This window comes from Triticum aestivum, chromosome 7B (genome assembly GCF_018294505.1).
Source record: "Triticum aestivum cultivar Chinese Spring chromosome 7B, IWGSC CS RefSeq v2.1, whole genome shotgun sequence".
Taxonomy (NCBI): Eukaryota; Viridiplantae; Streptophyta; class Magnoliopsida; order Poales; family Poaceae; genus Triticum; species Triticum aestivum.
The window spans coordinates 390,214,566-390,226,735 of NC_057813.1; the positions used below are offsets into that span (position 1 = coordinate 390,214,566).

The 12,170-nt window shown below is 48.6% G+C and overlaps 1 protein-coding gene across 1 annotated transcript in view; it reads left to right on the forward strand.

Moving 5' to 3' along the window:
* Positions 1 to 426: 426 nt before the first annotated feature.
* Positions 427 to 12,170, forward strand: part of LOC123157986 (pollen-specific leucine-rich repeat extensin-like protein 2) — a 110,065-nt gene continuing 98,321 nt past the window's right edge. Inside the window, exon 1 of the mRNA XM_044576141.1 lies at positions 427 to 840. Coding sequence (XP_044432076.1) covers positions 427 to 840 — 414 coding nt within the window. The remainder of the gene's footprint in view (positions 841 to 12,170) is intronic.

Below are 12,170 nucleotides of genomic sequence, written 5' to 3' on the forward strand. Positions count from 1 at the left end.
TTGAAGTAGATGGTGACACTGCTTGCTTGTTTTTCTTTTTGCAGTTGCTGCCACCCCGTTGAGGGAGTGCGTGGTCGAGCTTGAGGGCCAGCTCCAGGTTGTGGGGTAGGAGCGCGACCAGGCAGCCGCCGCACACGACTGGCTGGAGAAGGAGCTGGCGGACCAGGCCGTGCGACACGCAGAGCAGGTCCAGAAGCTGATAGCGGACGAGGAGCAGCTTAGGGCCGAGTTCGGGACCCAGCGCGCGGACTGGGACAAGAAGGATAAGCTCCTCAACGATGGCTACTCTGTGATCGAGGACATGCTCGACGATATGCCTCTTTTCTTTTGTTCCGACTGCTCGCTGCCGGCTACTGTCGGGGGCCGTCTTCTAACACTTTTGTCTTGTGCACAGAGTTCCTCTCGGGCCGTTCCGTCGCCATCTGCATGGCCATCGAGGCTCATCATGATGAGTGCCGGCGCGAGGGCAATGAGATTGCACAGGACCGGCCTTGGACCATGGTTGAACAGCTCGCGGCCATCCGGATGTGCCTCGAGCCAATGCACCGTCTGCTCCGCCGGCTTCAGTGCGCCGGGGCGCAGGTCCTAGAGGGCTTTTGGCCGGGCGGTCTGATTGCGCGGACTCCCAATTGGACGGCTGACTATCTGGAGGTGGTGGCCAACCGGCTCCAAGACTGGAAGGGATCCGCGGCGAAGGCTGGGGCGGCCAAGGCGCTGGAGTTCGTCAAGGCCTGGTACCCTGGTGTGCGCCTAGGGCAGCTGGCGACCTTCCGCCAGGAGGCGCTACCAGAGCTGGCGGCGGAGCGCTGTCACATCCCTAGCTTATGGCTTTGCACCAGGGTTTCCCTTCATGTGTGCATCATGTTTAAATTTTATGAAAGTTGAAATGGGGATGACATAACCCCCAGCCCCCCCTGAAAATACCAGGTTCAACTGAAAAACATTTCAATGAACCCAAAATGCCCTTCACAAAAGTTCATCATTTTTGAATTGGTCTAGAACCTCTCCCAAAAATGGTGCACATTTTTCTAGGCCATTCTGGATTTCTGAACTAAATCATTACTTATTTGCATTTGGGCATTTAAATACTATAAAATATTTAAAATGCTCAAATAATCATAAACTAAAATGTTTACTGTTGGATATATTCTAAACAGTAGCCATGATTAGTTTCATGATTTTTGGAAGTGCCTAGATATTTTTAATAAAGCCCAACAGTTACAGAAATAATAGAAAACTGAAACATTAAATAAAAGAGAGGAGAGAACCTTACCTGGACTCACCTGTCGCAGCCCAGCTGGCCAGCCCATCTGGCCGGCCCAGCCCAGCGCCCCCTTGTCATCTTCCTCCTCTGCCAGGAGGACGAACAGGTGCGTGGCAGGCGCCGACGCTGCCCCGGCCACCTCCAGCTTCCCCGGCCACCTCCTGCTTCCCCGGCCCCTCCTAGACGACGCCACGGAGCGCCACGCAGCGTCTGGCTCTCTCTCACTCTCCTCGCTCCTTCCCCCCTCCTCTGTTTCTCGCACGCAGCCACCGAGCGGAGCCCGCCGCCGCCGTTCGCCATAGCCGTAGCCGCAGCCATCCTCGAGCCTCTCCGACACGCCCACGAGCTCCGCCTCGTCCCTTTCTTCCTCCTCACCGAGCCGCCCGACGCCGGAAGCCCCTGGACGTCACAAGCACCGCCGTTCCCCTCGTCAGCCACCGGAGATTGTCGCCGTCGATTTTCTGCCTCCGGTGCCTCCCCGAGCTCGCCGTCTGCTCCAATCGACTCCTCGTGAGCTCCTCTTCTCTCCCCCTCACTCCGTGCACTTGATTTCGTCCCCTAGCTAGCTGCCCCGCCGAACCCGAGCTCCGGCCGCCGCCATGGACGGTGAGCTTCGTGCTCCCGAGCTCCTCCACCTGCGCTCATTGCCTCCGAGTGCTCCTGATGACCCCAGTAACCCGTAGAGCCCCTCAGCTGATCTCGCCGTGCCGTGTAACGCCGAACCCGAGCACGCCCGAGCTCCGGCCGCCGCTGCCGAGCTCGAGGCCATCGTCTCCGGCCGCCCTAGCTGCTGCTGCTTGCTGAAACGGGCGCGGGTGAGCTCCAGCTCTCCGTAGCCGCTCTCCTCCGTCCATTTGGACGCCGAAGGAGCGAGCCCGAGCCCTCCGCCGCTCCTGTTGCCACCGGTGACGAACCGCCGGCGGGTTAGGCCCTGTTGACTAGGGGTTTGACCTCCCCTGGGTCGATGACAGGTGGGGCCAGCCCCCTGTTAATTAGTTTAGTTTATTCTAACTTATTTAGCCACTGTTTCACTTTCATGTGGGCCCAGTGCCTGTTTAGTTTAACTTAATGTTATGTTTAGATTAGTTATTAACCCAGCTGGTCCCACACGTCAGTTTGACTTGCTGACGTGGCCTTTGACCGGCCCCACACGTCAGTGACTCATGCCAGCGGTGTGTCACTGACCAGTGGGCCCCCTGGTCAGGTTTGACCTGGACCATCGCCTTTGACTTGCTGACATCACCACGACATCATGCTGACGCAATAAGTATTTTCTGGATTTATTTTTATACAGGAAATTCCAGAAAATGCTACAAACTTCAAAAATTCATAGAAATTCAACCGTAACTCCAAATTAAATAATTTATATATGAAAAATGATCAGAAAAATCCAATCTATCCATCTGTACCATTTTCATGCATGTTAGAACAACTTATGACCACTGCTTAGCACAAATCTTATAAATGGCATTTAAACCCTCACATATGGAGTTTGAATTTGAATCCTGGATTCAAACCAACTCCATTTAACTTGTTGCTAGTTGCATTAGCCCAATCAACAGCATATTGCCATGTCATGATCATGCATCATATTGTGCATTGCATTGATTGTGTTTCTTCCTTGTTTGTCGGTATTTGTCCCCTCTCAGTAGACGATGTTTCGACGATGAGATCGATGACACCGATGAAGAGCTATATCATCTTCAGAAGTGCCAGGCAAGCAAAACCCCCTTGTTCATTCCGATACAACCCTACTCTCTCGCTCCTGCTCTCTTTTACTGCATTAGGACAACACCGATTCATCTGTTACTTGTTGCGGTAGCTGAACCTCTTTATCCTTTGCATGACCTGTCATTGCCACAGTAAATAGATGAAACCCACTAGCATGAGTAGGAGTTGTTTGAGCCCTGTTGTGCCTACTCATTCATGCTTGTTTGTCATGCCTGCTACTGCTTAGAGTTGAGTCAGGTCTGATTCATCGGGGATGAATCGGAGGTGTGGGAACATGTCCTACCATTGAGAGCTAAGTGTGTGAACACGATTTGGTAAAGGTAGCGGTGAGAGGCCATGTAGGAGTACATGGTGGGTTGTCTCATTGCAGCCGTCTTCAGGAACTGAGTTTTGTGTTTGTGATCCATGACCAGTTACTACCACACATTGGGTTCCGGTAACTCGACCCCTCTCGACTTATTAATCAACATGATCTCTGTCCAGGAGTTGCAACTAGTTTCTGGTGTTTGTAGGTAGTGTTAGTAGTCTACCAAGTGGCACCCGGTACAGGTGGGCTTGGGACAGACTAGGCACAGTGGCCCGGTGTACCAAGTGGCACCCGGATGGTGGACTTGGGAACCCTGCACACATCATTTGGGGCCGTGAGCGACACCCCGGCCGGATCTCCTTGCGGATGGAACCCGAATAGGCGATAAACCTGGACGAGAGACTTGTTTGGTTAGTCAGGTCGTGGCCGACTCCCTCGCCAGGCTTCCGCTTGAAGGTTGCCGAGATACACGAGGTGTACATGGCGATAAGTGGCGAGAGCGTGTGTGAAGAAGTACACCCCTGCAGGGTTAATATGATCTATTCGAATAGCCGTGTCCGCGGTAAAGGACTTCTGGGTTGCCTGTACAGTTCATAGACAAGTGAAAGTGGATACTCTAAAATACGCAAGATAAGCATGAGTGCTATGGATGGCGTTCTCGTAGGGAGACGGGAGCGGATCCATAGTGGTGTATTGATATGGTGAATATGTGGACTCGTGTGCGCCACCTCAAAAGAGTTACTTGCAGTCGTAGTTTAGGATAGCCACCGAGTCAAAGCTGGCTTGCTGTAGTTAAACCCCACCATCCCCTTTGTTGATAATGATGCATATGTAGTTAGTTTTGATGTAAGTCTTGCTGGGTACATTTGTACTCACGTTGCTTAATTTATGTTTTTGCAGAGAGACTTCAGTCTCACTAGTGGTTCCACGTGGACTTCGACTTTTAGCTTGTTACCTCAGCTACGATCTTGTGCCCTCGGCAGGATCTGGTAGATAGTCAGGCTTCTCAGCCTTTTTCATTTATAGATGTCTGTACTCAGACATCATAGCTTCCGCATGTGCTTTGATTTGTATGCTCTGAATGTTGGGTCATGAGACCCCTGTTTGTAATATCCCGCTCCTCGGAGCCTAATGAATAAATACTTGAGTTGTAGAGTCATGTTGTGATGCCATGTTGTATTTGCACATATCGAGCATATTGTGTGTATGTTATTGAAATGCTTGGTATGTGTGGGATCTGACTATCTAGTTGTTTATCCTTAGTAGCCTCTCTTACCGGGAAATGTCTCCTAGTGCTTCCACTGAGCCATGGTAGCTTGCTACTGCTCCGGAACACTTAGGCTGGCCGGCATGTGTCCTTCTTCGTTCCTGTGTCTGTCCCTTCGTGGAAATGTCACGCGATGAATACCGGAGTCCTGTTAGCCCGCTACAGCCCGGTTCACCGGAATCCTGCTAGCCCAGTGCTACAGCCTGGATTCACTCGCTGATGACCGACACGTTCGATGTTGGGTCATGGATGCCTGTCCCTGTAAGTTTGTGCCACTTTGGGTTTACGACTAGCCATGTCAGCCCGGGCTCCTTATCATATGGATGCTAGCGACACTATCATATACGTGTGCCAAAAGGCGCAAACGCTCCCGGGCAAAAGTAAGGAGACACTCGTGGGGATACCGTGCGTGAGGCTGCAAAATGATATGAGGTGTTACATGCTAGATCGATGTGGCATTGAGTCAGGGTCCTGACAGCTTTGGTATCAGAGCTTGACTGCCTGTAGGATTACCAAGCCAAACTGGTCGAAGTTGAGTCTAGAAATTCTTTAGTTATATAAGGGAATTGATTGTGGGATGGAACGTAAGGCTCTTTTTACTCCTTATACCTTATGCCCTTCTGATCTGAGTCATCCTCTTCTCTTCTACGGGGATTAAGAACTAGGCCTTCTCATCTATCTATCAGGATCACGTGTTACTAATCCGTAGACTTATAAGATCGTTGGATTTAAGCCTCAGTCCAGTTCCTACTATCTTCTGTATGTTCATAGTTGATCTCAGAACCTTGATATTATGATGATCGAGTGGTTATGCCACCATTTTTGTAGCATGTCTCAAATCTTTTTTGAGCATTTATAGCCGTTATGCTGTCCGAGTCATCCCAGGTTTCTAAATAATCTGATGCATTTGCAAATCCCTTCTTTTCGTTCTGATGTCCTTTTAGGCCAGGTTAACCACACTAAACGGTGAGTTGAGGTACTCTATTGCCTCGACGTATATGTTGGAGCTATTATTATGACCCTAGATGTCTAGAGTATCACCTAGTAACTTAGCCACGTTTTATGTTCCCAGTGTGATGATTCTGGCCATCATTCTCGAAAGCATCCCGTGATGCCATTTAGTTAGTAGGCATTCTATTTCTGGGTTCTGAACCCGAGATTCACCCCATTTACCTCATGTTGATAGTGTTGCTAGTTCCTTTAGGAAATTAGTAATTTTTGCATTAGTCCTCGAGGTCCATGGTATTTTCCTTCTTCCAAATACTATGAACCATTCAGGCAGAAGTTATTTGAACCAAAGATCACAACTAGAGTGCTTTTGATGAGTTCTCCATTCTATATTGTGAATCTGCCAGTTCTACCTCTCTGCATGGGTTATCCGGAAGAAATATGTTGAACTTTGTTCGACATGCTAAACCATGCATCCACAACTCAGAAAATCGTATGTTCCTTTGAGTTGTCCCGCTCTAGTTATCTTCTGACCCTCGTCTATCAATTGATAGTCAAGAGTATATGTGCATTCGTTCATCGATGCCTATTACTCTTGTGGTCCATGAAGCCATTCTATTCCAGAATGACTAGGAGAAACAAACTCCAGTACCTCATCCATACCCAGGATTGGGTCAAAGTAGTTGTATCTCGCAGATCAAAATGCCAATCCAGCTCTTGTTCTGTTCTACCCCGAAGTATTACCCTCTTTATGTCAAGAAAGTCATAGGAATTACACATCATCTTATGAATTCTTGGTGCAGTGATACTCTCTCCATCATTATTCACTCCTCAGTCCCCGTGTTGCTGCAACCGGAATGCCGACATGTCAACTATGATGTGTGAAATCAATCCTCCTAGAAACCTTGTTACTTGGTAGTAAAGGACAATAATTTCATTCTTAGTGTGTTGGTTCTTGAATCATCATTCTAAGATAGATCATGCTACCTAGTCCATATTTCTGGGTGCACTCATCAACCAAGGAGTTAGGATTGTGACAATCCCTCGCTCCTTGATCATATCGTTTGCCCTAAAAAGCAAGATTGTTCTCGAGCTTAGTAACATATCGGTGGTTCGTGATTTTCTGAATATCTTCTCAGAAGTATTACCAGGTTGTCACCTGACCGCTATGTTGAGTTCGTGATCAAGATGGTTTCCTGTAAACCAACCCTTCTCCAAGAATCTGTGTGGGATACCCCTGAGCTAGTTGGTCAAGCTAAACAACAACTTGGAGAGTTGGAAGATAAAAGCTTGTCCGACTTAGTTCATGTTAAGGGATATCTTTTTGTGTGTGTGTGTGTGTATTGAAGCAAGATGATATCTTCATCAATTGGTCCTTGTGAACAATTGTTGGATCTATTATCTTACCCAAACCTTTGATTGAGTATGGGCTATCGTCAAATCAATCAGAACCAACAAAATTCGTAATGTTGTCTTACTCGTGGTGTTTCCTCGAGCATACACCATTATATTCTTTGGTCTGACCAATGCTATCACCGTGTTCACTTAACTATGGAATTCCTTTTAAAAGGAAACCCGGATGAATTGTTGTTGAGCCCATTGACAACATCCTTATCTCCTCCATGATTTTGTTGAACATTAAGCTAGTGTTGGAAACTTTTGTAAGCATTTTCTTCATGTCCCGTGCATGAAGCATATGTTTGGATGAAAGAAGTGACTACCTCTGATTCACGTGTACTTGGTGAAAATTGTCGCCACGAATTCGAGAAAGTTTGTCTTGCCTCCTCTGGAATCATCTCAAGTTAGTCATGCATGTGCGAAGATGCTATGGTTTGATAGGCTCGCTACCTCCATTCTATATGTGTTCCTAGCACGCCAAGCCACTGATTGATTTGTTCAAGGAGAAGGAGTTCCTTCATAAGAGCTAATCCGGACTTATGTAAGGACTTCGATATCCTCGATGGTGGTTCCCAACCTGAACTCGGTAGTGTTTTATTATAAGACTACTACATGGTCATGCTTCTCTGGGACAACGTGTTCACATGTTTGTAGCATAACCAGCTCATGTTTGGAGCTTGCTATCGTAGTTCATTTCCCGAGAATCTCGCAACGTCATCTCGTCGAATTGTGTTGCAAACTTTCATTTTCTTCCTAGACTCGATGAGTCTGGAATATCCTGACACCAACCAGATCTGAATCTCAGGCAGATATGATGGTTGGAACATTTCCCAAGAACTATAATACTGGTCCCTCGGTAACCGGTAAAGTGGATGTCATGGCCAACACACCCAGCCGGAAGACCCATTATTATAGTATCTTGATTGAGGAAGTTGGCCATCTCCCCATAAGGATTTCGCAGGATTTACTCCCTAGTCGTTCCTTGTGGATTTTTGTGTTCCCGAAGTCCGACCTTTTACTTGATGTTCTAGATAGCAAACCATAATTATTTATGGATTGCGCTAGCACATCAAGGAGAACATTAGAAGTGGAGTGCTAAATGTCTCTCGGTCGATCATCCGGATTTCGATCTTTTGGCCTTGCTAAGGTGAGCTCTGAGAAGCTGTTATCTTCCTATGCATCTGCATCATCCATCACCATTCATCATGGTAGTAAGTTGTGTTGCCAGGATCCTTGTCACGGATATTGGTAAAACCTTGATGAATATGGAAATGCTCAAGTTCCTGAGAGCACGCACAAGTGCTAGGTGTTATCATCGGCACTAACTGGGATTGCTCTCAGTTTCCTCGGTTATGCTATAGCTTTTCAAATAGTGGACTCACTCTCTACTGCTGAGCTTCTCGTCAGTTAATAAAATCATCCGTTGTGTTGTCTTCAACAAGGTAATCCACATCATCCATTCTAGCCGAGTGTGTCGTTCTCCTGAACTCTGTCAAACGATCGTTCGTAATTTACCCTAGGCTGGTATAAAGAGTTTCAATGATCTCTGAGTCAAAGGTAATTCTTTTTGCCACTTAAGGGGATATTTCTACGAGTCACCTTCCCTAAGGTGCATGATTATGGTGTCATGTCAACTTAACTCCTCGCTACGTTGACAACTGTTCACCACCCTCTTAGGTGTGGAATTGTTGCCTACCTAGTGAACCTTCGTCATCCGTTTCACTCCATCCCTCTAGATGTGTGCTTCGTGTCTCAGCTCGAGAGATGTGTCAATGTCTCGTCCCATGAGTTGATCCTGAGTTGTTCGATCTTCGAGAAGATCGATCCTTCTAGAGTCCCCTTCTCCTCTCGTTGTCATATTGGCTGGAGTTCTCAGAGCAAGACGACAAGACAAAGATGGTGATTGAATCAATGTTCATTTGAAGTGCAACCTGGATCGTGAAGATTGTGTTAGCTTGCGTGCCCCCTTCGTCTTACCCTACGCTTGAATCTCGGGTCGAGATTCTTGTTTAGTGGGGGCGAGTTGTCACATCCCTAGCTTATGGCTTTGCACCAGGGTTTCCCTTCATGTGTGCATCATGTTTAAATTTTATGGAAGTTGAAATGGGGATGACAGAACCCCCAGCCCCCCTGAAAATACCAGGTTCAACTGAAAAACATTTCAATGAACCCAAAATGCCCTTCACAAAAGTTCATCATTTTTGAATTGGTCTAGAACCTCTCCCAAAAATGGTGCACATTTTTCTAGGCCATTCTGGATTTCTGAATTAAATCATTACTTATTTGCATTTGGGCATTTAAATACTATAAAATATTTAAAATGCTCAAATAATCATAAACTAAAATGTTTACTGTTGGATATATTCTAAACAGTAGCCATGATTAGTTTCATGATTTTTGGAAGTGCCTAGATATTTTTAATAAAGCCCAACAGTTACAGAAATAATAGAAAACTGAAACATTAAATAAAAGAGAGGAGAGAACCTCACCTGGACTCACCTGTCGCAGCCCAGCTGGCCAGCCCATCTGGCCGGCCCAGCGCAGCGCCCCCTTGTCATCTTCCTCCTCTGCCAGGAGGACGAACAGGTGCGTGGCGAGCGCCGACGCTGCCCCGGCCACCTCCTGCTTCCCCGGCCACCTCCTGCTTCCCCGGCCCCTCCTAGACGACGCCACGGAGCGCCACGCAGCCTCTGGCTCTCTCTCACTCTCCTCGCTCCTTCCCCCCTCCTCTGTTTCTCGCACGCAGCCACCGAGCGGAGCCCTCCACTGCCGGTCGCCATAGCCGTAGCCGCAGCCATCCTCGAGCCTCTCCGACACGCCCACGAGCTCTGCCTCGTATCTCTCTTCCTCCTCACCGAGCCGCCCGACGCCGGAAGCCCCTGGACGTTGCAAGCACCGCCGTTCCCCTCGTCGGCCACCGGAGATCGTCGCCGTCCATTTGCTGCCTCCGGTGCCTCCCCGAGCTCGCCGTCTGCTCCAATCGACTCCTCATGAGCTCCTCTTCTCTTCCCCTCACTCCGTGCACTTCATTTCGTCCCCTAGCTAGCTGCCCCGCCGAACCCGAGCTCCGGCCGCCGCCATGGACGGTGAGCTTCGTGCTCCCGAGCTCCTCCACCTGCGCTCGTTGCCTCCGAGAGCTCCTGATGACCCCAGTAACCCGTAGAGCCCCTCAGCTGATCTCGCCGTGCCGTGTAACGCCGAACCCGAGCACGCCCGAGCTCCGGCCGCCGCTGCCGAGCTCGAGGCCATCGTCTCCGGCCGCCCTAGCTGCTGCTGCTTGCTGAAACGGGCGCGGGTGAGCTCCAGCTCTCCGTAGCCGCTCTCCTCCGTCCATTTGGACGCCGAAGGAGCGAGCCCGAGCCCTCCGCCGCTCCTGTTGCCACCGGTGACGAACCGCCGGCGGGTTAGGCCCTGTTGACTAGGGGTTTGACCTCCCCTGGGTCGATGACAGGTGGGGCCAGCCCCCTGTTAATTAGTTTAGTTTATTCTAACTTATTTAGCCACTGTTTCACTGCCATGTGGGCCCAGTGCCTGTTTAGTTTAACTTAATGTTATGTTTAGATTAGTTATTAACCCAGCTGGTCCCACACGTCAGTTTGACTTGCTGACGTGGCCTTTGACCGGCCCCACACGTCAGTGACTCATGCCAGCGGTGTGTCACTGACCAGTGGGCCCCCTGGTCAGGTTTGACCTGGACCATCGCCTTTGACCTGCTGACGTCACCACGACATCATGCTGACGCAATAAGTATTTTCTGGATTTATTTTTATACAGGAAATTCCAGAAAATGCTACAAACTTCAAAAATTCATAGAAATTCAACCGTAACTCCAAATTAAATAATTTATATATGAAAAATGATCAGAAAAATCCAATCTATCCATATGTACCATTTTCATGCATGTTAGAACAACTTATGACCACTGCTTAGCACAAATCTTATAAATGGCATTTAAACCCTCACATATGGAGTTTGAATTTGAATCCTGGATTCAAACCAACTCCATTTAACTTGTTGCTAGTTGCATTAGCCCAATCAACAGCATATTGCCATGTCATGATCATGCCTCATATTGTGCATTGCATTGATTGTGTTTCTTCCTTGTTTGTCGGTATTTGTCCCCTCTCAGTAGACGATGTTTCGACGATGAGATCGATGACACTGATGAAGAGCTATATCATCTTCAGAAGTGCCAGGCAAGCAAAACCCCCTTGTTCATTCCGATACAACCCTACTCTCTCGCTCCTGCTCTCTTTTACTGCATTAGGACAACACCGATTCATCTGTTACTTGTTGCGGTAGCTGAACCTCTTTATCCTTTGCATGACCTGTCATTGCCACAGTAAATAGATGAAACCCACTAGCATGAGTAGGAGTTGTTTGAGCCCTGTTGTGCCTACTCATTCATGCTTGTTTGTCATGCCTGCTACTGCTTAGAGTTGAGTCAGGTCTGATTCATCGGGGATGAATCGGAGGTGTGGGAACATGTCCTACCATTGAGAGCTAAGTGTGTGAACACGATTTGGTAAAGGTAGCGGTGAGAGGCCATGTAGGAGTACATGGTGGGTTGTCTCATTGCAGCCGTCTTCAGGAACTGAGTTCTATGTTTGTGATCCATGACCAGTTACTACCACACATTGGGTTCCGGTAACTCGACCCCTCTCGACTTATTAATCAACATGATCTCTGTCCAGGAGTTGCAACTAGTTTCTGGTGTTTGTAGGTAGTGTTAGTAGTCTACCAAGTGCCACCCGGTACAGGTGGGCTTGGGACAGACTAGGCATAGTGGCCCGGTGTACCAAGTGGCACCCGGATGGTGGACTTGGGAACCCTGCACACATCGTTTGGGGCCGTGAGCGACACCCTGGCCGGATCTCCTTGCGGATGGAACCCAAATAGGCGATAAACCTGGACGAGAGACTTGTTTGGTTAGTCAGGTCGTGGCCGACTCCCTCGCCAGGCTTCCGCTTGAAGGTTGCCGAGATACACAAGGTGTACATGGCGATAAGTGGCGAGAGCGTGTGTGAAGAAGTACACCCCTGCAGGGTTAATATGATCTATTCGAATAGCCGTGTCCGCGGTAAAGGACTTTTGGGTTGCCTGTATAGTTCATAGACAAGTGAAAGTGGATACTCTAAAATACGCAAGATAAGCGTGAGTGCTATGGATGGCGTTCTCGTAGGGAGACGGGAGCGGATCCGTAGTGGTGTATTGATATGGTGAATATGTGGACTCATGTGCGCCACCTCAAAAGA